Raw genomic sequence first — 23750 nt, 5'->3', positions numbered from 1 at the left:
TTTAATAGATTACAAAAAAAAACAGACAACAAAAAGTCACCGTGTTGTTGTCTGAAGTCATCAATAATAAAGAAGCCACCAACGAATATTTCTTGGGTCATTCCGACAAAAAAAAAAAATCCAAGCTCTGCCGAAAAAAATGGGAGAGTGTCATGACATAAATTAAGTGGAATTTGTGTATTATGTAATTATGTATTTAATTATAAATAATTAAATTTTAGACAATTTGAAAGTTAATGCGACATTCTCGAATATCAACGTAACATCAAGATGGCAAATATACGAATTGGTTAAAACACGAGTGCATATTTTTCGGATTTCGACTCATGATTCTAAGCATGCGTAATTCAGCCAAAAAAAACCACAAACAAAAAACAAACAAACAAAATACCAACTTAGTATAGTTATACATCACTTAACTTTATATTCAAATGATAAACTGTGCAATGAATAACAGGACTTTGAAGTCTTCGAAATTTTTTCACCTTTTTCCAACAAAGCTTGAAATGTTTAATCAGAGCGATTTTTGTAACCAGTAATGAGATAACATTTTGGAAACCATATATCAACAAATGAATCATTTGATGCCGGCTAAAAGATACCCTTTTGCACTTAAATTACTTTGAATTCTTCTTTTCTGAACCCGCTTATTTTTTTATTTCCTGGATGTACATGTAAAATGGAAACCGTTATCACTTATGCGTGCAGTTCTTCGATGGACAAAATTTCTCGCACCTGCAAGCGTTACTTACGGCGATAAGACCACGTCAGAGTGTCCAATCTAGCGACCACAGGTTATCATTTCAGACCAGCCCACAAGGGTCAAGTTTATGGAGTATGGCCTTTACTCATAAATTTACAAAACATTATTGGCCAACACGTAAAAATTTAATATCCCTTTCACTCTGGCACTCCCGTTACTTTCATTCATTTCGAAAATTTCGACGCTAAGGTTTACATAACCTTGGCAAAAGCACAGCAAAGTCTAAGTAGAGGACCGTACATACAGCTTTAATTAATTAACCAAGAAGAGAAGACCAAACATGGAAGTCCGAGGCTCGTTTCTTATCTTTCTTTTGATTTCTGTGGCAGCATGTAAGTTTTAAAATATACTTGATTTTCTCATCAATTAAGGTGCTATAATCATATCATGTCAAAAATTATATTTTTTCTTTTAAATCGTTCTGGAGATCACAAATTACATATCTTTACAATGATATTTAGTTCACGGTTTTTTCCTTTATTCCCATATTATTTTGATCTTGATTGAAAACATTAAGGCGTGAAAAGGAAGTAAGTTACCATTTGTCTCATTGAAATCTAAGGCCACACCAATATAATTTCTTGTTTGTCGGACACCCAGTGGAAAAAGGAACGAGTGGGCGAGCGATTAAATAATAAAATTATTATTTCTTGTAGCCAAAATTTTTAGGTGGTACATAAATAAATTTGTGCGGACGGGTATATTTTTTCTACTTGTTTCTGATTTATAAATTAAAACTACATTGTATTTAAATGCGAAAAATGGAGCGGAAATAGAACAGAAAACAGCGTAGAATTTCCTGGATGCGGGAAATTAATAATAAAATCATCTGTATAGTTACATTTAATTAAGGTATCCGATGTACAATTCACCAAAAATGAGGCCTGGAAAGGTATATATTCTATATACTCATTTGATAGGTATGGGTATGTAGTTTCTAAAAATAGAATAAATAGGTCCGACGATCAAGAAATTATATTGGTGTAGCCTAAGTTTTTTCTTCTTTTTTTTTTTATAATTATGACGATTTTTAGGCTTACCGAACCCGGATCATAGGCAAGGTATAACATCTTAATTCTGTGTATTTTTATAGTGTTAATGTCTCGCAATTTTACATGTTATGCAATGCAAACCTTCTCAGGTTTCCCGCAGAGAAAGCCCCTCTCCCCTCTGTTGACACAGGATCGGTACGGCTCGGGGGTGCCGCTCGGGGGAAGTGACGTACAACAAGGCATGGCGCTGAATCAAAACTCGTTTCTTCCGCTTTTGCTTGGTAACCCCGATTTCCTCAAGCTTTATATGGAAAACCCCCTCCTTGCTTCCCAATACGTCACACTCCTTATGCGTGGTAACGTATGTCAGATAATCCAAAAAGCTTGTACCCGCTTAATTACGTGTTTCCAATTGCTTTGTGTTGTCCACCAAAGATACATATTGTTCACTTAACTTTTTTAAAAGCAAACAGATACCAATGAATGCATTCATTTACTATTTATCATCAAGTATCACAATTAAGACTAATAAACCGGTATTTTAAAGAAAATGTTCATTTTGAGGCACATATGTAGAAAAACGAAGATAAAATGCAAAAGAACATTAACTTAAAGTGAAAACTGTCGAATTCAAATTAAATATTTCCACTCACTATTATATAAGACTATAATTATTTACGACTCGTACTAGCATTAACATGAATTCTAACTCAGTCGCCAGTGGTCGCGCCAACAATAACGACTGCCCGGCGATCGCTCGCACCTGTCCGATGGAATGTTACTCCATCAGCTCTACCGGCTGTATCGTCTGTCAGTGTCCTCAGTCACACGGTAAGATCGCCGGAATCAGTTCTCATTCCTTTGTCAATCAAATATGTTAACCAGCAAAGAACCAAATCCACATTTATCCTTTATATGCTCTAATCTTGACAATCATGAGGATTAAGATTTTTATAACTCTGACGTATTGAGTTTTGATACACGATGTATGGTTTACATGATCTACAATCTCTATACAGCATCGTCTCAGTCCTCCACGTCCTCAAACTCTACACATACCGGGGCAGCTGCATCTACATCTGCCGGGAATAACAATGGATGTCCTTCGTTTCCAACACACTGTGACCCGAACTGTCTCGCCCTTGATGGCATGGGGTGTCCAATATGTTCGTGTCCAAAAAGTAAGAAAAAGAATTTTGTTCTCAGAAACATTATAACCACTAATCCACCTCTTTTAAATATATGGGTTTGATGTAATTAGTTACACCGTTTTGCAAAATCATGTGGTCTTGCTGATTTGTTTAAAAGCTCCCCAATCAGCTGGACCACAAATGTTAACAAGTTCTGGAGCAACAGCAAGTCCATCAAAGGTAAACGGATGTGCACCGTTCCCAAGAAACTGCAGTGCAGAATGCGCCCGTATTGATTCCATGGGGTGTATTGTCTGCTCATGTCCATCAGGTATATTATAACAGTATGGATAATCAAACTATCAATACTATGTACAGATGTCCAACTTTTACAAAAGACATCCCCTTTGTCAGCTGTCCTTAAATGTTCATTAATGCACAGCGTAAGATAAATCGTTATATTTAAGGAAGTGCAGGACAAACTGGGAAAACCACAGCCCCATCCTCCTCATCCTCCTCCTCTTCCTCCACATCCAAGGGAAACATTAATGGATGCCAACCCTTCCCTAAGAGTTGCCGCGTGGAGTGTGCGATGGTCGACTCTCGTGGCTGTATCGTCTGCCAGTGTCCAAGTACAGGTACCAATAAACTGAGAGTGATACTGGGCAAACGTAGATACTCAGTAGATCACTATAGATTCATAGGCAAATATATTCCTAGTATGAGAGGTCTACATATAAATTTTGTATTTGTAAGACATGAAATTATACTAGATTGGAAGTAAAAAAAAATCTTCATTAAATAGCCCAATATATCTGTGCAGGTTCCTCGAACTCTTCAGCCACTACGTCACAAACAGCTACCTCCGCTGGAAATGGAATAAATGGATGTCCGCCATTCCCAAAGAGCTGTGATTCCTTATGTGTAAAACTAGACGACTTGGGATGCGTTATATGCTCATGTCCATGTAAGTTCTTTGCCTTAAAATGAAAAGTGCAAATACAACACTGTATAAAAATATTAGAAGCACTAGATACGTTTATACATGAGCCATGGATGAATCATAAATAAAACAAACACTTTTGCAGACTCGAGCAACAATTCATCGCAGACCGGGGTCCAACAAATCGGAAATTACGTCAATGTACAAGGTCAGGGTTTAGCTGGAAACGGAAATGGCTGCCCTTCTTTGGACCCAAAATGTCCAGCACAGTGTACATCCACTGATGATAGAGGATGTATTCGCTGCACGTGTAAGCATTGTGTCTTTCTCAAGAGAAAATAAAAGAGGATTGTCTTAAATAAAGCCCTGTATAAGTGAATGACGTCATAAAATTATGTTTCATCACAGGTTCTACATCACCTCCCTCTTCGGTTTCTCAGTCAGCGTCCGTCTCAAGCAGCAATGGTATTAATAGTTAAACGGAATATATTAGAATTTGGGATAGACATCTCAAATGAATCTTTACCCTGATCAGCTGATTCTTCTGTAAACTTGTTTTTCATTCAGCAGGGGGATGTCCCGCCATTCCCAAAAACTGTCAGCTGACCTGCCTGAACATCGACGCCAGTGGCTGTGTCGTCTGCTCGTGTCCTTCTAATGCAGGTATCGTCACGTGACATAATTCTATACGTTATCAAAATGACAATAATTTCAAAATAAACAATTTGAAGTAATATCACATCATTTCCAAGGTACGAGCGGTTTTGGTGCTACGTGTTCCCCGTTTAAAGCAGACGATTGTGACGATGTATGCAAAATGACGGATGCTCATGGCTGTCCTATTTGTGATTGTTCGCAACATTGTAAGTTTTGTGAGAGAAAGAAAGAAAAAGAGAGAGAGTTTGAGAGAGAGATAGAGAGAGAGAGAGAGAGAGAGAGTTTGAGAGAGAGAGAGAGAGAGAGAGTTTTTAAAATGATTGCTCAAGTAAATAATTTAAGACAACTTTGTCAATGTACAAAGCAAAACCGATACTTGAATTTGTCATAAGACCTAGTTCAGTGACAATTTTCATCACATTGCCTGAAGTCAGCTCCACAACATCGCCGTCAATCAATACTAACACCGGAGGCGGCCCGAGTGGTGGAGGGGTGCCTGGCGCTGGGGGGTGCCTGACGTTTGACTTCGGTAACTGTGACCCGGCCTGTGTGTCAGTGGATGACCACGGGTGTATGAGCTGTTCGTGTGCAGGTGAACAGATTTTATTCTGTCTTTATATGCAGCGCACCTTTTCTTTTGATATTTTAATGTTCTTGATGCTAATCATGTCCCCTCCCCGCGTTTTTGAATATCTACAATTGACGAACTAGCTCCATAGAAGAGGTGTTTAAATTAAAAATGGTAAATAGATATACGATTTTTTTTTACTGCCAAGTTTGATGGGTTTTTTATTCACTAATTTTTTTTTCTCATAGCAACAGCGCCTGTCAGTGGACAGTCTACTACCGTAGGGGCGGTAACCAGTGTCCCTGGGGCTGGGGGCTGCCCGGCCTTTGACTTCAGTACCTGTGATCCAAACTGCGTTGTAATGGATGCTCAGGGCTGTTTGTCTTGTCACTGTGCAGGTAATAGCAGCCACATGGAAACTTACTGAAATGTACAGATTATTATAATGATATAAGGATATGACATTCAAAGTCTAAAGTTGAAATGGTTATCAATGTTAAAGTAACAACACCAGCGACATCGGGCAGTCAATCCAATACCACATCAGGGGCGGTAACCAGTGTCCCGGGGGCTGGGAGCTGCCCGGCCTTTGACTTCAGTACTTGTGATCCAAACTGTGTTGTCATGGACGATAAAGGATGCCTGTCTTGTAGCTGTGCAGGTCGGTCAATTTAAAAAAAAAAAGAAAACTAAATTAATGTTTTGATGAATATTTTAAATACTGGTGAGTTTGATTTTGTTTTATAATAAAAAGCCTATTAACCTTTATTTACTTTTAAATTCTCTGTTTTAAAACAAGTGTTTTTGATTTAAGTAGCAACCATGGCCCCATCTTGGATACAATCAAGTACATCAGGGGCGGTAACCAGTGTACCGGGTGCTGGAGGGTGTTCGTCCTTTGACTTCAGCACATGTGACCCTAAATGCGTTGTAATGGACGCACAAGGTTGCATGTCTTGTACTTGCACAGGTATCACACATAAGTAATCGACTGCTCTTTCAAAAGACACTTGTTTACAAATATAGATGTTTCCTTCACAGGCACCTGACCTTATGTATTGCAGGGATATTTGATGACTGTACAAAGTGCTAGTCATTTACCACAATTTAACTAAACAGTAAATTACGTTTTGCATTGCAGTGACTACGCAAGCACCCCCCACAACTAACAAAACCACGGGGACAACCAGTGTCCCTGGTGCTGGTGGATGCTCTCCCTTTGATTTCAGTACATGTGACCCCAACTGTGTTATAATGGATGCCCAAGGATGTCTATCATGCCAGTGTAAAGGTGCCCAAAATTCAAATTCACCAAACTCCAGTGATTCAGGAAAATATAAGCTCAACAACTTTGTGCTTTTTTTCAGCAACAACGGTTGCTCCAAGTGGTCGGTCAACGTCTGCAACAGTGACGTCGGTTCCAGGCGCTGGAGGGTGCCCTTCCTTCGATTTCAGCACTTGTGACCCCAGCTGTGTGGTAATGGACGGACAGGGTTGTATGTCATGTCACTGCAAAGGTACTTTTATAACAGGCCAAATGTTGTTACATGTATAAGGTTTGCGATTTACAGATCTTAGTTTAACTGTATTTTTGTCTCGGACGTGCAGCCTCCACTCCCTCTCCTCTTGGCGGACAAACCTCTACAATCGGTGCCGTGACCAGTGTTCCCGGAGCTGGAGGATGCCCTTCCTTTGATTTTGGTACATGTGATCCTAACTGTGTCGTCATGAATAGTCAAGGCTGCTTGTCCTGTCACTGCACTGGTAAGATGTTATATATCTTGCTTTAAAGTGTTTTAAGTTAGCAATATTAAAATAACGATGGGTTAAAATTTAAATGATGGTTCAATTAGAGTGTTATTGGCAGGGTCAACAACAGCGCCACCTGGTCAGACCACGCAACAAGTAAGGACGACAACCTCTGTTCCCGGGGCAGGAGGCTGTCCTTCCTTTGATTTTAGTGCCTGTAATCCAAACTGTGTTGTCATGGACTCCAGAGGGTGCTTAACGTGTCACTGTGCGGGTAGTTCATTTTTTTCGTTTTGTAAACATGTCTAGCTTATATATTGTTAAAAAAGCAATGGCAATCTATTACATTTTAATTATGCTACATATGTATTAGAATTCTACGAAACTGGACAAAGTTTAAATGATATACTAAAAGGATAAAATAAGAAGGTCATTCAGTCGAATTCTTCTTTGATACTGTTTTTATGTATTTATCATATTTGAAACTGTATTTATGCACTTAGTATATCATATTTAATACTGTCTTAATGTATTTATCATATTTGATATTGTATTAATGTTTTTATCATATTTTATACTGTATTTATCATATTTGTTCACTGTTTCTATTTATTTGCAGCATCTTCCACCGCTGCATCTGGGTATACTACAGCGTCAGTGACGTCAGTTCCGGGAGCAGGGGGATGTCCCTCCTTTGACTTTAACAGATGTGACCCAGCTTGTGTTGTTATGGACGCCCAGGGTTGCATGACATGCTCGTGCTCAGGTATAATGATGGAATAATTGTAGTAAGCGTGAGATAAAGTAATTTTTTCTAGGTAATAGGCCGATATTTTTGCAACCAATTTTCTAGTACTAAAGTATTGACAGCATTCTTAACATCTATAAGGAAAAGTAAATAAATGCTCTTATATTTTTAGAGTATGTGTTTTCTTCTATTAAGAAAACAGTAGTTTTTTCTGAGTCAAAAACTAAATGCTAAGATTAGACTTTGGATAAAATCATTTACTTAGTAATCATTATGATATTAGGAAAATGATGCTGAATATAAATCAATAGAGCAAACTTGTTGGTATGTACTGGGATCCCCTCGTATTTTATTTATAAACTGTTTACACGTTAGAAATGAACTAGAAACACCTAATACATGTATGTCATTTGACGAGAAACTTTGTGACTTTCAAAATGTTTTTAAAGCCTTTAAACGTATTACATATCTGACGTCCTATCTTCCATTAAAGGAAACCAAAGTGGAAAACAAACCATTGTCCCTGTTCCAACAACAACAACCCCGCGTCAATCTTCAACAACTCGTCCACCAATCTCATCAACAACTGTTACACCACGATCAACTACGGCAAAAGTAGGAGAAGCGCAATTGATTTTTATTTGGAAGACAGGACAACAGTGAATTACCGGTATATTTGCGGGACACACCATTCGACCACAGTTAGTGGTTATCCAATCATTAGGAAATTGTTCACAATGTTCTTGTGGTCAACAAAAAACCTGTATAATCTGTCCCAAGTTATTGCTTCCGTCACTTTTTGATGATTTTTAATAAAAATACACATACCAGTGAAAGAAGTACAGTTGAAATCGATGAAATGGAAAATATCCAAGATATCATCATTGACAAATTATCCCTTTTAACTCTAAAACGCTTACAGAACCAAAAACAAATTTCTTACAGGGGTTTATAATGTGAAATGTATACATCTTTTCTCCATTCGGAAGTACTCGAGACACCTCGCGCTATTTTTCAACGTTATAATCCGGGCTTATTATTGGCTGATGCAATGCAAAATCCCCGTAGACATTCTATTTTGGGATTGGTATTGAAACCTGAAGCGGTAGAGGGGGCGTTTCAAAACAGATAACCAGGACATTTTTTATAGTAGTGGAAGATTTTTTTGTGCTTCATGTATTTAGCTACTGATTTGAAAAAAAAAAACCCAGAGAGTGGCCTGCGATATACTAAAGCGGTGATGTCATAAGAACTTACCGAATCAATATTAAAATTATTATTTTTGAGGAAATTTTTTGTGCTTCATGTATATAGCTACTGATTTGAAAAACCAGAAAGTGACCACCCACAATATATACTAAAGCGGTGATGTCATAAGAACTACTGTCAAGTTGTAAAAAGAGACACGGAGTACCCCATGACTGTACGTGTAGTTTTCCCATTTGATCATCATTTAATTATACATCATATATATAATTATCCATTGAATCAGCTTCCAGTTTGCTTGGAACCAGAATTTTCCCTCAATATTCATTTCATTATATATTTAAGATAAATGGACAAAAAAGTAAAAGTCAAATCATCTAATCATTATTTTTATTATCAGTGAGCGGAAATTAAAGACTAAAAATATCATTATCTTTATTTCATCTGATCAAATGAAAAAAATGGTGAGTTATTAATAATCAGACATAAAACACAACAAAATATTTATATTCTTTTTGCTAATTCATTGTAAGGCGCTGATAAAACACAGGTAAAAATCCAGGTAAATTCTTTGATTGAAAGCAGACTATAATTACTATTACAACACAAATCACACCTATTGTTCTATACCCAAATATCAAATGTGTGCAAAACGGGAACACACCCGTTATAGTTATAAGATTGTTCTATTATTATGATATTACAAGAGATAAAAAATAGACCAGGTAAGTACATTTTTGCTTTCTTATTTAATGAGATCAAAATCACAGCTCCTGCTTTTCATTTTGGAAGAGCTCCCGAAGTTGTGGCTGAAATATTCTTGTGGCGTCAACATGGAAGTCTTTGTTGACTGAAAGTTCAAAGTCAAAATCCAGATATTCGCGCGTCTGTACATCATACGGAGGCCATGTTACGGGCAATCCCTCAGAATTTGGATCTCTAAAATATACATACATGTATATAAAATATACTAGGTAATCAGATATTACAAAGCTCACATCGACGATTTACCGTGACCTCTAATATAACACCATCTTTGTTAAACTACAACCAATTTTACCGAAAACGATACAATAAAAACAAATTTCTCTCTCTCTCTCTCTCTCTTTCTCTCTCTCTCTCTCTCTCTCTCTCTCTCTCAATTTTCTTTGAATTCATCTAACTTACCCTGTTTTGGCAAAGTTTGTGAAATAGCGAATAATCCTCGAGCTGAGTGTTGTGTGTCTCTCATCGGTGCGATTTTCAGTGCGTACATTGGGCATATCAAACAAAAGGTAGAGATCGTCCGCATGCCCTGCTCCCCTGAACCATGCCGGGGGCGGGGGTCCAAATGGTGCCGGGCTTGGGGCAGAGAGGATGTAGTTGAAGGTCCTGTGTGCTGTATTCTTTCTGCCGTGTGCAATAAGTGCACTGGTGGTGGGGGTCACCATACAAAGGTCTCCATAAAAGTCCGTCGCTCGATTGCTTTGGTCGTCGTTCCCTTTGTCAGAGGTGTAAAACTCGCACAGTCTCTGAGACAGGTCCGGTCTGTTGCCATACAGTTCCTGTATTAGCCCCGGTATGATGGCTTCACACAGCGCACGTCTTGGGATCCCGTCCTCGACAGAAAAGTTGAACGTTTCCTGGAAATTGGGCATGAGCGAGAAATACAGCAAGGATCCCTCTGCACTGGTTGTACCAGACATAAAATCTAGAGACCGAAAGAAGCTGGTCCCGGGTGACGACCTGTCGTGCATGGTCTCATACAGCTGACCGTTTATTAATTCTCCATCTATGCTTGGACCCATCAGCATCTCTAATGTAAAGTTGTCTGGTGACATCAACTCATAAACATTTATGATTCCAAGAATATCTGCTGGAGGAAGTTTTTGTAGACATTTCAAGAGTTCGGCCTTGTTTTCCTGTTTACAATCTGTTTTGTCTGAAATCATATTAAGAACTTTTTGAAGGTCGTCATTCTTTGCGATTGACTGTCTATTAACAACTCCACTCATGGAAATTGCTCTCTGAAACATTCCAATATTTGCTGGTATTAAGGTTTGGTAATGAACGCTCATTCCACCAGCTGATTCTCCAAAAATGGTGACCGAGTCGGGGTTTCCTCCGAATGCCTCGATATTCTCATGTACCCAGCGTATTGCCGCCATTTGATCCCAAAGACCATAATTACCTTTGGCTATAGGATCAAGTATATTAAGAAAACCGAACAATCCAAGTCTGTAATTGATGGTTACGACTACGACATCTCCCTGGGCTGCCAGTCTCTGGCCATTATATTCTCCAGCAGATCCTATGACAAACCCACCCCCGTGGATAAACAGCATGACGGACAGACGTCTGTCACGTGACACGTCTCCTGGGACATAAATGTTGAGATGGAGACAGTCTTCAGAGCATTCTGGATTGAACTCTAAGTTAAGACCGATCTCTTGTTGCATACACGCTGGTCCGTATTTATCTGGAATTCCTTGTTCCTCCGTCCATCTTCCGACTGGTTTTGGTTTTTTGAATCTGAGGTCACCTAAAGGAGGATGTGCGTATGGAATCTTAATAAAACGATGGACATAGAGATCATCATGGAGCGCCTCATGGTAGCCCCGGACTGGTCCCGATGGAGTTTCTATGACAACTGATTGGTGGCCATCGTCGTTGCAGTTACAAAACGAAGCCAGAGAGATCAACGCAAAAATTCCTTGGTATAGTTCCATGCCTTGAAAACAAAATGTCGACAAATATGAGCTGATCTGTGTTTGTATGATTTGGAATATTAAATGCTATGGGAACTCAGACTGTGAATTTAAAGTTAAAGTTCAAACAGGACCCATGTTTAAACAGGACAGCCCTTGGCTTATTTAGGTCAAGAGCAAATCACACCTAACAATAAACATGTTAGTAGAACGTTTGATTAAAGAATGTGGTCAATAATTTTAAATCTACCAGGAGTAAAGATATCACATTTACCTACATTAAAAAAAACCGGTATTAATATATTTTAGATTAATTTTTGGTTGCTTGCTGTGTCAATTTCAGGAAAATGCGATACTGAAGGAGTAAGCTTTCGACGAAAACGAACTATTTAGTTTTACACAAATCTCACATTTTAATGCTTTTTTCCGTCGCAATTTTGCCATAACAAACGTTATTTGTAAAACGATATATTTGCAGAAATGGGACATCGTACAGTGAATGGCCTTAATTTTGCACAGTTTTTGAGCATATCGAAAAGGTCGGAAAAGTCTTATCTTAATTTATTTTGGTCCTTTGGACATTTAATATCCCAAAGCGGAACTGGTTGCGAAGGGGTATAGCATCGCTGCTGTGCGTGTGTGTGTGTGCATGTATGTATATATGTGTGTCCATTTCAGCCTTGTGAGGAAGATTTAAAGAAAACCCTCGGATGTATGTTTATTAAACTTTGTACACTTTATAAGAATGAATAAAGGACAATGCCTATTGACTTTTAAGGAATTCTGTTAAATATTTATCAAAATATCGTAAAACTGTTAAAATTATGATTGAATTTTGTTTTTATGCACGACTTGACTATAAACAATTCCGGTTCGTAGAAGTAAACATTTCAAACCAACAACTTGATATTTTGTTGGATTTATGCCTTGTTATTGTAAGGAACAAGCGTTATGAAGAAATTGGGAGTTGATAGGACGCCCAAAGTGAAAAATTGATGCAAGCAGGAGATTAAGACAATAAGTTCCTCCCAATTTAATCAAAACGAGCAGCCGTCTGAGTCGAATTTTGGCAATTTATTTCCATAATTACTAACATAAGAACAGGTTTATAATTCAGAAGAGACTTTGATTATTTGATGAATATCGTCAACATTATTAACCGGGAATTCATTTCATTTTAATCGCTGTAGATACGTTAATCTATTTTTAAAAAATGGGTGGAAATTTAAATTATTATGTAAATTCGAATTTTCCCATAGAGCAGATTATATATCGCTAGTCTAAGATCTTTGACTACTTTTTATATTCATAATTAAACTTATATTTGTCTACATCAACTGTCTAAATGCGTAATGTATGTCACTGAATAAAGAGAATGTTAATGTAACCGCTCCCCCCCCCCCCCCCCATTACACCCCGAGCGTTGTTGGGGATAGGAATAAACGACATATTTTAATTCAAAGTGGTTTTAAGAAAAAGATATTTGGTCTTCAACGACATGTATAATCCTATTAGAAATATTGCATTTTCCCGCACAATATTTCATTTCGCGGAGTTACTCCGCTTTTGCGGTGCTCTTGTTTATCAAATTTCAATATCAAATTTATCATTCATTTGTCAAATCTTAACTTCTATGCATATTCCAATTGCAAGTAAGTTCCTAAAAAATATACATGTTTTCACTGTTTACGCAATCATTCAATATTATTTTATTGCAAGGATATATATTTTAATGCTAACCCCACTGACTTGGATCCGCAAAAGCGTGTCCACCACCTCACTATCTTTTTTGCTATTTCGAAAATGAAAGGTGGTTTTTAAACAACTTTACAATAATTACTTATCAGGTAAAATTTAGCTATAAGTTACGCACATCATATAGCACGCTTTGAAATACCAAAGTTGTAGGTGCAGGTATTTTTTAGTTTATTGGCAAAGTCTTGATTTATCAGCATATAGACCAGACTTTGACCCGTGCGTGCACGGGTTGACATTGCATATCGGACACTTACGAAGTAGAAAAATAGACACATCGTATTGTTGGCATATACATAACAAAGCTGTATGCCTACAATCAAGATATTGATTTCACCACACTCCCCTTCGTTAAAATAATCTAACTTTGTCTCGGGACAGGCCCTCACCATGCTCACCACATTTGGAATGCCTCCCATATACCCGTAATGTAGCAGAAAATTGCAGAATCGCTCCGAAACGATTTTGGAGAAAACAATGAAGTTGCATTGAAAATAACAGTCAAATTAATCATAGCAAACCTTTTGAGGTTGTTAAAACCTTTCATCTAAAAGTTTAATTATCCAGCACTTTTTCACCAACGTTTTTTGCTCGCTTCAATTTACACACCATATTGACATTCGGAACTCTCGGGATTTAAGTTATCTCCCGTATGTTCTCTGCCACAGAGGCAATATCTATCGTTAAACTGGGTCCGTAGCACATTTATCATTTTAACGATAGAGCACTTTATCTACACTCTCTTTAGAAATATAATGTGATTTTTTAAATATTTCTTTGCCATCACGCAAGTACTAAGTTGATATAGAACCATTTTTATAAGAGCTTGGACTTTGGGTAGTTGTGTCAAACAGCAATGTGACGTAGGCCTGTCTATTGCATTGATAGCCACTTAGCTCTTTGAACAAAATGTGTCTGGCTTTTCAGTTAAGTCTACCCAATCGGTGTATATTTTGCTTGAAACCAGCGTCATTTTGAACTTGTTTTGATGCAAGAAATAGATAGATACATCCTACTGAAAGTCCAAGGCCTTGTTAAAATGGTTCTATATTTGTTATTTTATAATTTCTCTCAAAGGAAATCTATATTAATATGAACAGAATATTTATCATATTTCCAAAGAAAAATTTACACGTATTTGTAGTATCGTTTCTGAGTTTATCCATGCAAATGTGATATTGTAAAAACATAAATAAAGAGCCCCCCCCCCCTACCCACGTGTTTAGCGTGAATGCAATGCGCATGCGCAAGATTATAAAATATAGTGAATCCAGAGAAATTTTCGTTGATTATTGATTAGCGAAGCTTAATTGAGAAATTAAAACAAATTGGTAATCGTCAGGTACCAATGATGTTTAACAAAAGACAAACAGCACTCTTCCGATTTATCGGTATTAATGTATACGTTTATTCAGAATGAAAAAAAATTCCACTGATGATAATGAAAAACCATAAGTATGAGTTCATGATCAAAATTTTGAAATAATTGTATCTTTTGTCATTTTTTTTTTTTTTTTAGCATTTTTCAATATTTTTGTAGCGTGTACCATTCGATTATTTAAATGAAAAAGTGATTTCAAACCAACAGGAAATATGTAAAATTATGTTGACTAACAAATAAAATCTTAATTTTGAATGTTACAGTACTACCAAGAATATTTCAGTGAAAAACAAAATCAGAAAATTTTAGTCCGAATTTCCTCTGTTTTGCTTAAAGTCCAACTTTGTTAGAGCCTAATTCCATAATAAAGTAAAATTATCGAATGCTATATGAATAATAATTCATTTTATAAATACTTTTAGTGTTGAGAACAAATTTTACTCATGACATTGAACTTTATAACAACCCAAACTTGAGAACTCAAACCCTGAGTAAACATGGTCCTTACAGGCCAAAAATTCGAGTTTATTATTTTATTAAAGTAGTATAGATTCAACCGACCAGTTCAATTCCATGTTTCCAATTTGTGCACGAACATACAGGTCTATATTCTGATCAGCGCCCTTACCCCAGAATATTGATGAAAACACGACCCAAATGATTTTATTACATACCTTGATTTATTCAGACTTGGTACCTTGCTTGTAGAGATCGATTAAAATATTTTTTTAAAAAGTTGAGTGCTGAGCGGTATATCGGTTCGTGTCCCATTTAAAGACCCCGTCTACGTTCTGCAGGCTTAGGAACGTTATTATGACAACCATTTATTTATAAGAGATTGTGGCATATTCTTGTAATTTCAATTTTACTGCCTAGACCAAACTCAACAGAACTGTTTATACATGTACGTTTGTTCAATAACTTAACTATATTAGTAATATCCATTTCTATGTACTTTCCATTCTAAACGTCTATACAGTTGTAAATTGTTATACTTGGTAAGAACCTCGTAAGTTGTAAGAACTTGTGTTCGAACCATTTGTATATGTTTATGCAATAAAATATGTTCAAACAAAAAACCCCCCATTTATTATGCAATAGTTTTTTTAAAGTTTAAAATTTTACTCAGTCCTATTTACCTCTATAGCTGAAATTGAGCATACGCTACGCTGGAAGATTGGAAGTAACGAAACAGCCTGGTAGACTTACCTATTGAAGTTGAAATTTATAAGTAATATTTATCTGCAAATGAGGACCCAGACCTCTTTAAAGTTCCTCGACACACCAAAATCTTATTTGATGAATCGATAGAGAATATTTTTTGAAATATGATTCCACAAAACCAATATCAAATCAATATCGGCTTTCACTTATTTTATATGATTTTTTTTCAGTGAAATAGGAAAAACTGATCAAAAACATGCCAAAGATTGTTTGGTCAAGTATAAAAAAATTATTTCTGAAAATCAAAATTGGAGTTCTTTTATATCTTTTTAAATCATGGATAAAATTTAAAGAATAGCACATACCGGTAGTCAAATAAAGCACTTAATAAACAAAGATATTTCACAAAGAAATTGAAACGAAAATGCGAAATTATAGGAAAATTGCTATTTATCAAAATTGAACCGATCCCGATTGAAGAAAAAAACTGATCTCGGTCAAAATAATTTTGAAATTTTATATTTGAATTAAGTCAGTAAACGACCAAACCATTTTACAGATAAACAACCTGGATTTTTTGCAAAATTGTGATACATACTACATGTAACTGTATATGATTTCGTTCGGGATTAGTTTAATTACAATTGGAATCGAATCGATTTTTAAGATTTTCCAATTTTTCTCCAAGTTCACTATTTCGTTTCAATTTCTTGTTGAAATATGATTGCACAGCAATTGTTAAATGCGAGTAACAGTTTGTTTGCAGTTTTATCCATAGATTTAAAAAATAGCTACAATTCTTGTTTTTCATTTTCATTGATAGTTTAAAAAAAATATTATTAAGTTTATGTAGCCGTCTTTTGATATGTGTTCATAGAATTGTGCATTAATTGATATTATTTTTAACTCTAAGAAATCATGTTCGCAGCTAAAACGATGTTTCAGGTCTCTATCAAAAAATACACACAAAAAATTCATAAAAAATTGGAAGCCGATATAGGTGTCATTTAAATATACCCATTTCTCAAAGATGCTTTGTGTGATGTTTAGTCGAAATCTTAGTGGTCCTGGAGACGAAATTACTTTAAAATAAGTTGAATTAGTTTATAGCATATTCTGCCTCATTCAAAGACCGATTTGCCCTCCAAATGCAGTCTAAGCATCTTGTATTTCTAACATTTACTTCCTCTATACGCCTATTTTAATTGAAATATTACCTTCATGTGTAGAAATTGACATATTTTGTGTTGTACACAATATGAGTGCACATTGTATTGCTGTATAAGTTCATGGAGGTATGGAACATTCTCATTTTGTGACAAATTCTCTTTCCAAAAAAAAAATGAAAAGCAGCCTTATTAGTTATTGAAACGTGATTTTTTTTTCTTGCGACACACTGCAAAGTTAGTTTATTCTGAAGACGCACTGAACAGTTTAGTGGAGAAGTTGTCGTATTGAACAACTTATTTAGTGGAGACGCGTATTTTAAAGGAAGTCATATAATGGAGACGCACTGAACAACTATCTTAAGCGCTTTATAAAGATAGTTATGTTCTGGAGAAAAATAACAAAACTCCTGATAAAAGTACCAATGTATTTTAGAGAGAAAAAATGTTGGTAGGAGGCAATGTACTATTTAGGCAATCGTTTTACTTTTAATAAAAAATTGCAATGAAAAGAAATAAACCATTTGAGCATATATAACAACATATGAGCAGGATGCGAGTGTAACTACCCACGTTGTTTGGATTTTAAAACAAAATGCAGTTTGTGGTAGTGTGTCTTTAAATACTAGCATAGAGATAATATTTAAACGTGTGTGAAATTTTATTGAAATAAAACCCCAGTAACTTCATATTTTTTCCAAATTAAACGCAGGAATTAAGTCATGTGAAACAAATCTCCAATGCAGCTTTACACAGAGTTATTACTCAATTAAAGAACTGTTTAATATATACATGTACAAATCTTTCAACTATGTGGCGCCTTCGATATCAAATTATGAATTGTAGGGAACTTTAATCATCCCTTGTCCCAATACCAGCAACAAACCCGTGTCATTCTGCATCAACTCGCCAGGCCACGGCATCGATAACCGTTACACTAAAACCAACTACTGCGCATTCTCCTTTCTCGTGTAATAAGATGTCCTGCTTATCAAATGATGCAGATTTTCAATCTACCAAATCACTATGATATCTTGTTCATTCAGAACTACGAACAAATAAAATAAAATAAAAGCCATTTGAGTTACAAACATACAGGATTTTAATTGGTATGATTTGACAATGTCTACCTTCTTAATAAAATATGAGATCAAAATCACAGCTCCTGTTTTTCATTTTGGAAGAGCTCCCGTAGTTGTGGCTGAAATATTCTTGTGGCGTCAACATGGAAGTCTTTGTTGACTGAAAGTTCAAAGTCAAAATCCAGATATTCACGCGTCTGTATATCATATAGAGGCCATGTTTCTGGCAATTCCTCAGAATTTGGATCTCTAAAATATAAATATATAAAATATACTAGGCAATCAGTAATAACAAAGTTCGCATCAACGATTTACCGTGACCTCTAATATAAGACCATCTTTGTTAAACTAAAACCAATTTTACAGAAAAAGATACTATAATAAAAACAAATTTCTCTCTCTCTGTCTCTCTCTCTCTCTCTCTCTCTCAATTTTCTTTGAATTCATCTAACTTACCCTGTTTTGGCAAAGTTTGTGAAGTAGCGAATAATCCTCGAGCTGAGTGTTGTGTGTCTCTCCTCTAAGCGATTTTTGGTTGGCAATATGGGCATATCGAACAAAAGGTACAGGTCGTCCGCATGTCCTGCTCCGCTGAACCATGCCGGGGGTGGGGGTTCAAATGGTACCGGGCTTGGGGCAGAGAGGATGTAGTTGTAGGTCCTGTGTGCTGTGTTCTTTCTGCTGTGTGCAATAAGTGCACTGGTGGATGGAGCCACCATGGTAAGGTCTCCATAAAAGGCCAACGCTCGATTGCTTTGGTCGTCGTTCCCTTTGTCAGAGGTGTAAAACTCGCACAGTCTCTGAGACAGGTCTGGTCTGTTGCCATACAGTCCCTGTATTAGCCCCGGTATGATACCTTCACACAGCACACGTCTTGGGATCCCGTCCTCGACAGAAAAGTTGAACGTTTCCTGGAAATCGGGCATGAGCGAGTAAAACAACACGGAACCCTCTGCATTGGTTGTACCAGACATGAAATCTAGAGACCGAAAGAAAGTCGCCTCGGGTGACGACCTGTCGTGCATGGTATGATACAACTGACCATTGATTAATTCTCCATCTATGCTTGGACCAATTAGCATCTCTTCTGTGTAGTTGTCTGGTGTCATGAATTCATAAATATTTACAATACCCAGAATTTCTGTAGGGGTGAGCTTCTGTAGACACATTAAGAGCTCGGCCTTGTTCTCCTGTTTACAATCTGTTTTGTCTGAAATCATATTAAGAACTTTTTTCAGATCATTGTCATTCATGATAATCTGCTTATTTACAACTCCGCTCATGGAAATTGCTCTTTGAAACATTCCAATATTTGCTGGTATTAAGGTTTGGTGATGAACGCACATTCCCCCAGACGATTCTCCAAAAATGGTGACCGAGTCGGGGTTTCCTCCGAATGCCTCGATATTCTCATGTACCCAGCGTAGTGCCGTCATTTGATCCCAAAGAGCATAATTACCATTGGCTATAGGATCAAGTAGATTAAGAAAACCGAACAACCCAAGTCTGTAATTGATGGTTACGACTATGACATCTCCCTGGGCTGCCAGTCTCTGGCCATTGTATTCTCCAGCAGATCCCATGACAAACCCACCCCCGTGGATAAACAGCATGACGGACAGACGTCTGTCACGTGACACGTCTCCTGGGACATAAATGTTGAGATAGAGACAGTCTTCAGTGTATTCTGGTTTGAACTCTATATAACCATAGTCTTCTTGCATGCAGGCAGGCCCATTTTTCTCCTGAATTCCTTGTTCCTCCGTCCATCTTCCGACTGGTTTTGGTTTTTTGAATCTGAGGTCTCCTAAAGGAGGATGTGCATATGGAATCTTAATAAAACGATGGACATAGAGACCATCATGGAGCGCCTCATGGTAGCCCCGGACTGGTCCCGATGGAGTTTCTATGACAACTGATTGGTGGCCATCGTCGTTGCAGCTACAAAACGAAGCCAGAAAGACCAGTACGAAAATTCCTTGATATACTTCCATGCCTAGAAAAACAAAGTGTCGACAAATATGAGCTGACCTTCACATGATAACTTTAAGGTGTATTATTTGGAATATAAGCAACTGTAAGACTGTAAAATACGATGTCTGAAATTAAACTTTATTCTCCCGCAAACGCAGTACAAGGGGGTGGGGTCATTAGAATTACCCTGTCCGTCCGTCCTCTGTCTGTAAAATTTCCATTTCTGACTTTTTTCTAGAACCCATGGGCCAAAGTAACAAAATTGTGTACAAAGCACTCTTATGGAAAGGGGTTTTCTAAATTCTTAAAATAAATGACGAAACCCTATTTTAAAGGGAGGTAACCATAAAACAGTGAAAATAAGGTGTGTGTTTTTAAAAAATCTTCCCGAGAACCACTGCACCAGAAATGCCAATACTTACATCAAAGTTTGTATTTAAAGTGAAGATTCTAACAAAAACCATGACCCCCATGTAGACCAATACTGGGACCTCAAGAGGTATTCAGAGTTTTAATGAGAAGTGCAGATTTTCAAAATTGTTCAAACTTACCCCCGACCAATACTTGGGCCCAAGAGGTGCTGAAATGTCAACATAGAAGTACAGTGGCCTAGCTAGGGACAAAATGTTTTTAAGCAGATGGTTTGGGAGGTGCGGCGGTCCCCTAGAGGCTGAGCACTTTTTGATGACAGTAATTTTAATCTTGTACAATGTACTAATTTATACCTCAGCCATGATATTGTAATTGTACTTAGAGAAAAAGCTGAATTAGATATACATTTTTTGTTTTCTTTTAATCAAATATATTGGAACCAAAAAATTTTAAAGAAATTGAAAAACGAAACAAAACAACACATATCAACAGATACACAAAAAAAAATCAACAAAAAACACCTAAAAAATAATTAAAGTTTTTATATAAGGTTTTATATAAGTTTTGTATAAGGCAACCACGACTGACAAAAAGGTGAAAGTGGGACTTAATTTTACTAGTTGCAGCATTTCTCGAGCCGAATTTTAAACCCGGTATAATTGTCTAATAAGGGATTAAGAGTTATAATTTACGGTTACCATACATATGATGCAAACTTATTTATTGTCTGTTTTGTAATTTTATATTACCATGGGAATTTACTTTCCCCTTTGCCTGGCGTAGGCTACCTCCGCTTTTGAAGGTAAGATTTTTTTCCTCCGAAATTGGAGGATATAATAAATATTCTCACGCAAACCATGCTTTAAAAGAAACATACATATTGCGTCAATGTAGCTACGCCACTGAAATGTATATAAATAACGTTTTAAAATATTAACAAATACAATGCAATAAATTAAATATTTAGTAACTTTACAATGTAAGTATCTTCAAATCTTCATATCAAAATCACAGTGATCTTCTTTCACTTTTTATGACTAGTTTTAGTTCATATTACAGTTTTGTTATCTTTGATACACCGAGGCCTAGGATAAGGAGATTGGTCAGTTACTGCTTCTTATATCTTAGGAAATACTGTCCAAACAAGTAGGCTTCCTTTCATGTATTGTTTAATGTATTGTCAAATCTTCGAATATATGAAAATTTTGAAATTTAAAAAAAAAAATGGTCTTACTGTTTTTCAGGTTAGCGACGTGGCCCATGGGCCATTTGTCTTGAGAAATCCTGTTGCGTTCCCTATAGCTGTGGACAGATCTAATACCCTCTTAAGCTTCAGGCTCATTACATAGAATGTTTCTCATCCTTTACATCCCTAAAGGTATGCTTGGATGAAGATCAAGATTTGAGTAACTAAACTCTGGTTGAATAGCAATAAATTATGACTTAATAAAAATGAACAGACTGATATGGCGATTTCCTAAAATCCACCCACAAGCGAAATATTTGGTCTGTACTTGTCGACACCCTTTTATGATCAGTTGCGCCTTGGTATCAGAATGGTGCTAAAACACGCTAATGATATGTGTCCTTACCTTACTGTATTCACTTTAACCTTGCACGGACTTGGACAAAGATGAGGCAGTGAGCTTACTATCAGAGTTTCAATTAATAGTTGACTGTGATTTTTGCAACTCAGTTCAACAGCGTCATTAATTCCAATAGAATATATAGGTCTCCATCTACCATTGTGTAATGTGTACAGACATGGATTTGACAACGATATTGCAAATGCTAATGAAATATCTTCTAAAACCACAATGAAGTCGCAAAATGAGGAAAATGTTTGTAGACAGAAGGGACTCGTTTATTTCGTACTTTCATTATTACCTTTGTGTTTCATATCTAGGCTATTTAAGTTAAAAAATATTATGAAACCTCGTTATAATAATTCTAGAATCAATATTTTGCACTTTTTCCTAGTCATGAGAAAAGACAGGTCAATGTATTAGATGCAAACTATAAATGTACATATCACAAGGAATAAAAGCGCAAAATCTATATCAACGTAAGGAATGCTACACGTCGACCATGAGTTTAAGAACAACGAAATCGAAGAGCTTATATAAATTTGTGTGGTAGTGCCTATTTATTAGTCGAGTTCACGATTGAAGTAGCCCACTACCTTCAAACCTTCATGGAACACAAAAGAAAAATGTTTATCTACCATTGTTTAAATAGTTAAAACTTAATCCTGTGTTTAAACAGACCGGAAGCTCTTGTGTGGTTTATGTGGGCCATCAGTAAATCACAAACGTGTTAGAATATTTGTTTACAGAAAGTGGTCAATAAGTTTATGTTGGTAAATTTTTTCCAAGTACGATGAGATTTAGTGCCGCGGTGTGAACTGTAAAACATGTGCTAGTTCTATTTCTATTAAGAGAAAAAATCTCAACATGTAGCTGCAAGCAAGTCAACGCAAAATGCACTCTCGGGGTTTGTAAAAGAAAGTCCGTTTGTTTGTTCATTGTGTCATCATGTGAAAAAATGCAATTTTCACGGAGTAAAAAAAACCCACAAAACATGCAGTGTTGAACGTAAATACTTTTTGTGTCCTACTGCTTTTCTTAGCACGGCTATCAACGGTCTTGCTTAATCGATCGTTGTGACAGCAATGCCACACCATACCAGCAATTTCGCAAGCTATCCTGCAGGATCGAAAATAACAAACAAACTAGCACACAATTGAACATAAAGTATGCTGCATTCTATTTTGAAATTATTAATTTATTTTAAATAACATTTTCACTTTCAACTTATATACGACCGGTTTGCACATGTTGCAAGAAAACCAGCATTAATATTGTGATTGATACACAGGACGATTTTGCAATATTTGGTCTGTACTTGTCGACACCCTTTTATGACCATTTGCGCCTTGGTATCAAAATGATGCTAAAACACGCTAATGATATGTGTCCTTACCTTACTGTATTCACTTTAACCTTGCACGGACTGGACAAAGATGAGGCAGCGAGCTTAATTAATAGTTGACTGTGAAGCCTTTATGTAAAGCATGTCCCATTTAAAGAGCCCGTTTTACAACAGGCCTGAACGTATGTCTGCTACTCGTCTACCCAAAGCGATTTTTGTTATTATGACAGACTATAAATTTTCCCCGAGACGAATTGTAGGGTTAGAATAAGTCCCGAGCCTACGAAAGCCCAGAATGCTCATTAAAAATTTGAAAAAGTCGAGATTCAAAATCTAAATCAACCAATTATATCATGAATCCCAGCGACACCAAACTGTCCTTTCATGCGAGACGAATTAAAAACTTCTTTTCAGGACAAAATGTATACACATGTATCATAATACAATGTAGATAGGATGATTCCAAAATTGGAGTTTAAGCC

General features: G+C 36.6%; 2 protein-coding genes across 4 annotated transcripts; one reads left to right on the top strand and one right to left on the bottom strand.

Moving 5' to 3' along the window:
• The first annotated feature begins 783 nt into the window (after positions 1-783).
• Positions 784-8213, top strand: LOC105342497 (mucin-5AC). The gene is made up of 22 exons (XM_066086471.1): positions 784-1095; positions 1798-1824; positions 1905-2111; positions 2470-2586; positions 2775-2936; positions 3064-3216; positions 3353-3523; positions 3709-3852; positions 3974-4138; positions 4237-4293; positions 4396-4491; positions 4581-4691; positions 4916-5077; positions 5302-5451; positions 5556-5714; positions 5871-6023; positions 6195-6344; positions 6421-6570; positions 6662-6817; positions 6921-7076; positions 7422-7568; positions 8044-8213. The coding sequence occupies exons 1-22, from the start codon at positions 1044-1046 to the stop codon at positions 8211-8213; spliced, it is 3015 nt and encodes a 1004-aa protein (XP_065942543.1). The 5' UTR covers positions 784-1043.
• Positions 8214-9486: 1273 nt separating this feature from the next.
• Positions 9487-23552, bottom strand: LOC105325493 (carboxylesterase 1C). Of its 3 annotated transcripts, XM_066068555.1 has the most exons (4): positions 23395-23531; positions 21930-22019; positions 18448-19987; positions 17988-18240 (listed from the first exon to the last, which is right to left on the bottom strand). In XM_066068555.1, the coding sequence occupies exons 3-4, from the start codon at positions 19983-19985 to the stop codon at positions 18066-18068; spliced, it is 1713 nt and encodes a 570-aa protein (XP_065924627.1). In that variant the 5' UTR covers positions 19986-19987; positions 21930-22019; positions 23395-23531; the 3' UTR covers positions 17988-18065. The 3 variants fall into 3 exon arrangements, with proteins under 3 accessions (XP_065924621.1, XP_065924627.1, XP_011423382.3); XM_066068549.1 differs by lacking the exons at positions 17988-18240; positions 18448-19987; positions 21930-22019 and adding exons at positions 9487-9695; positions 9924-11466 and having other exon boundaries at positions 23320-23552; XM_011425080.4 differs by lacking the exon at positions 21930-22019 and having other exon boundaries at positions 23320-23545.
• Between the last annotated feature and the right edge of the window lie 198 nt (positions 23553-23750).

Source organism: Magallana gigas, chromosome 1, assembly GCF_963853765.1.
Source record: "Magallana gigas chromosome 1, xbMagGiga1.1, whole genome shotgun sequence".
Classification (NCBI taxonomy): domain Eukaryota; kingdom Metazoa; phylum Mollusca; class Bivalvia; order Ostreida; family Ostreidae; genus Magallana; species Magallana gigas.
The sequence above is the reverse complement of the archived record's forward strand: the minus strand, read 5'-3'. Positions and strand labels throughout refer to the sequence as shown.

Bases quoted from the DNA above. Each gene is read 5' to 3' on its own strand.
- LOC105342497 (XM_066086471.1), top strand. From the start codon at position 1,044: ATGGAAGTCCGAGGCTCGTTTCTTATCTTTCTTTTGATTTCTGTGGCA. The intron at 4,492-4,580 runs GTATCGTCACGT...ATCATTTCCAAG, and splicing joins CTCGTGTCCTTCTAATGCAG to GTACGAGCGGTTTTGGTGCT. The intron at 4,692-4,915 runs GTAAGTTTTGTG...CATTGCCTGAAG, and splicing joins TTGTGATTGTTCGCAACATT to TCAGCTCCACAACATCGCCG.
- LOC105325493 (XM_066068549.1), bottom strand. From the start codon at position 11,464: ATGGAACTATACCAAGGAATTTTTGCGTTGATCTCTCTGGCTTCGTTT. The intron at 9,696-9,923 runs GTAAGTTAGATG...TGTATATTTTAG, and splicing joins ACAAACTTTGCCAAAACAGG to AGATCCAAATTCTGAGGGAT.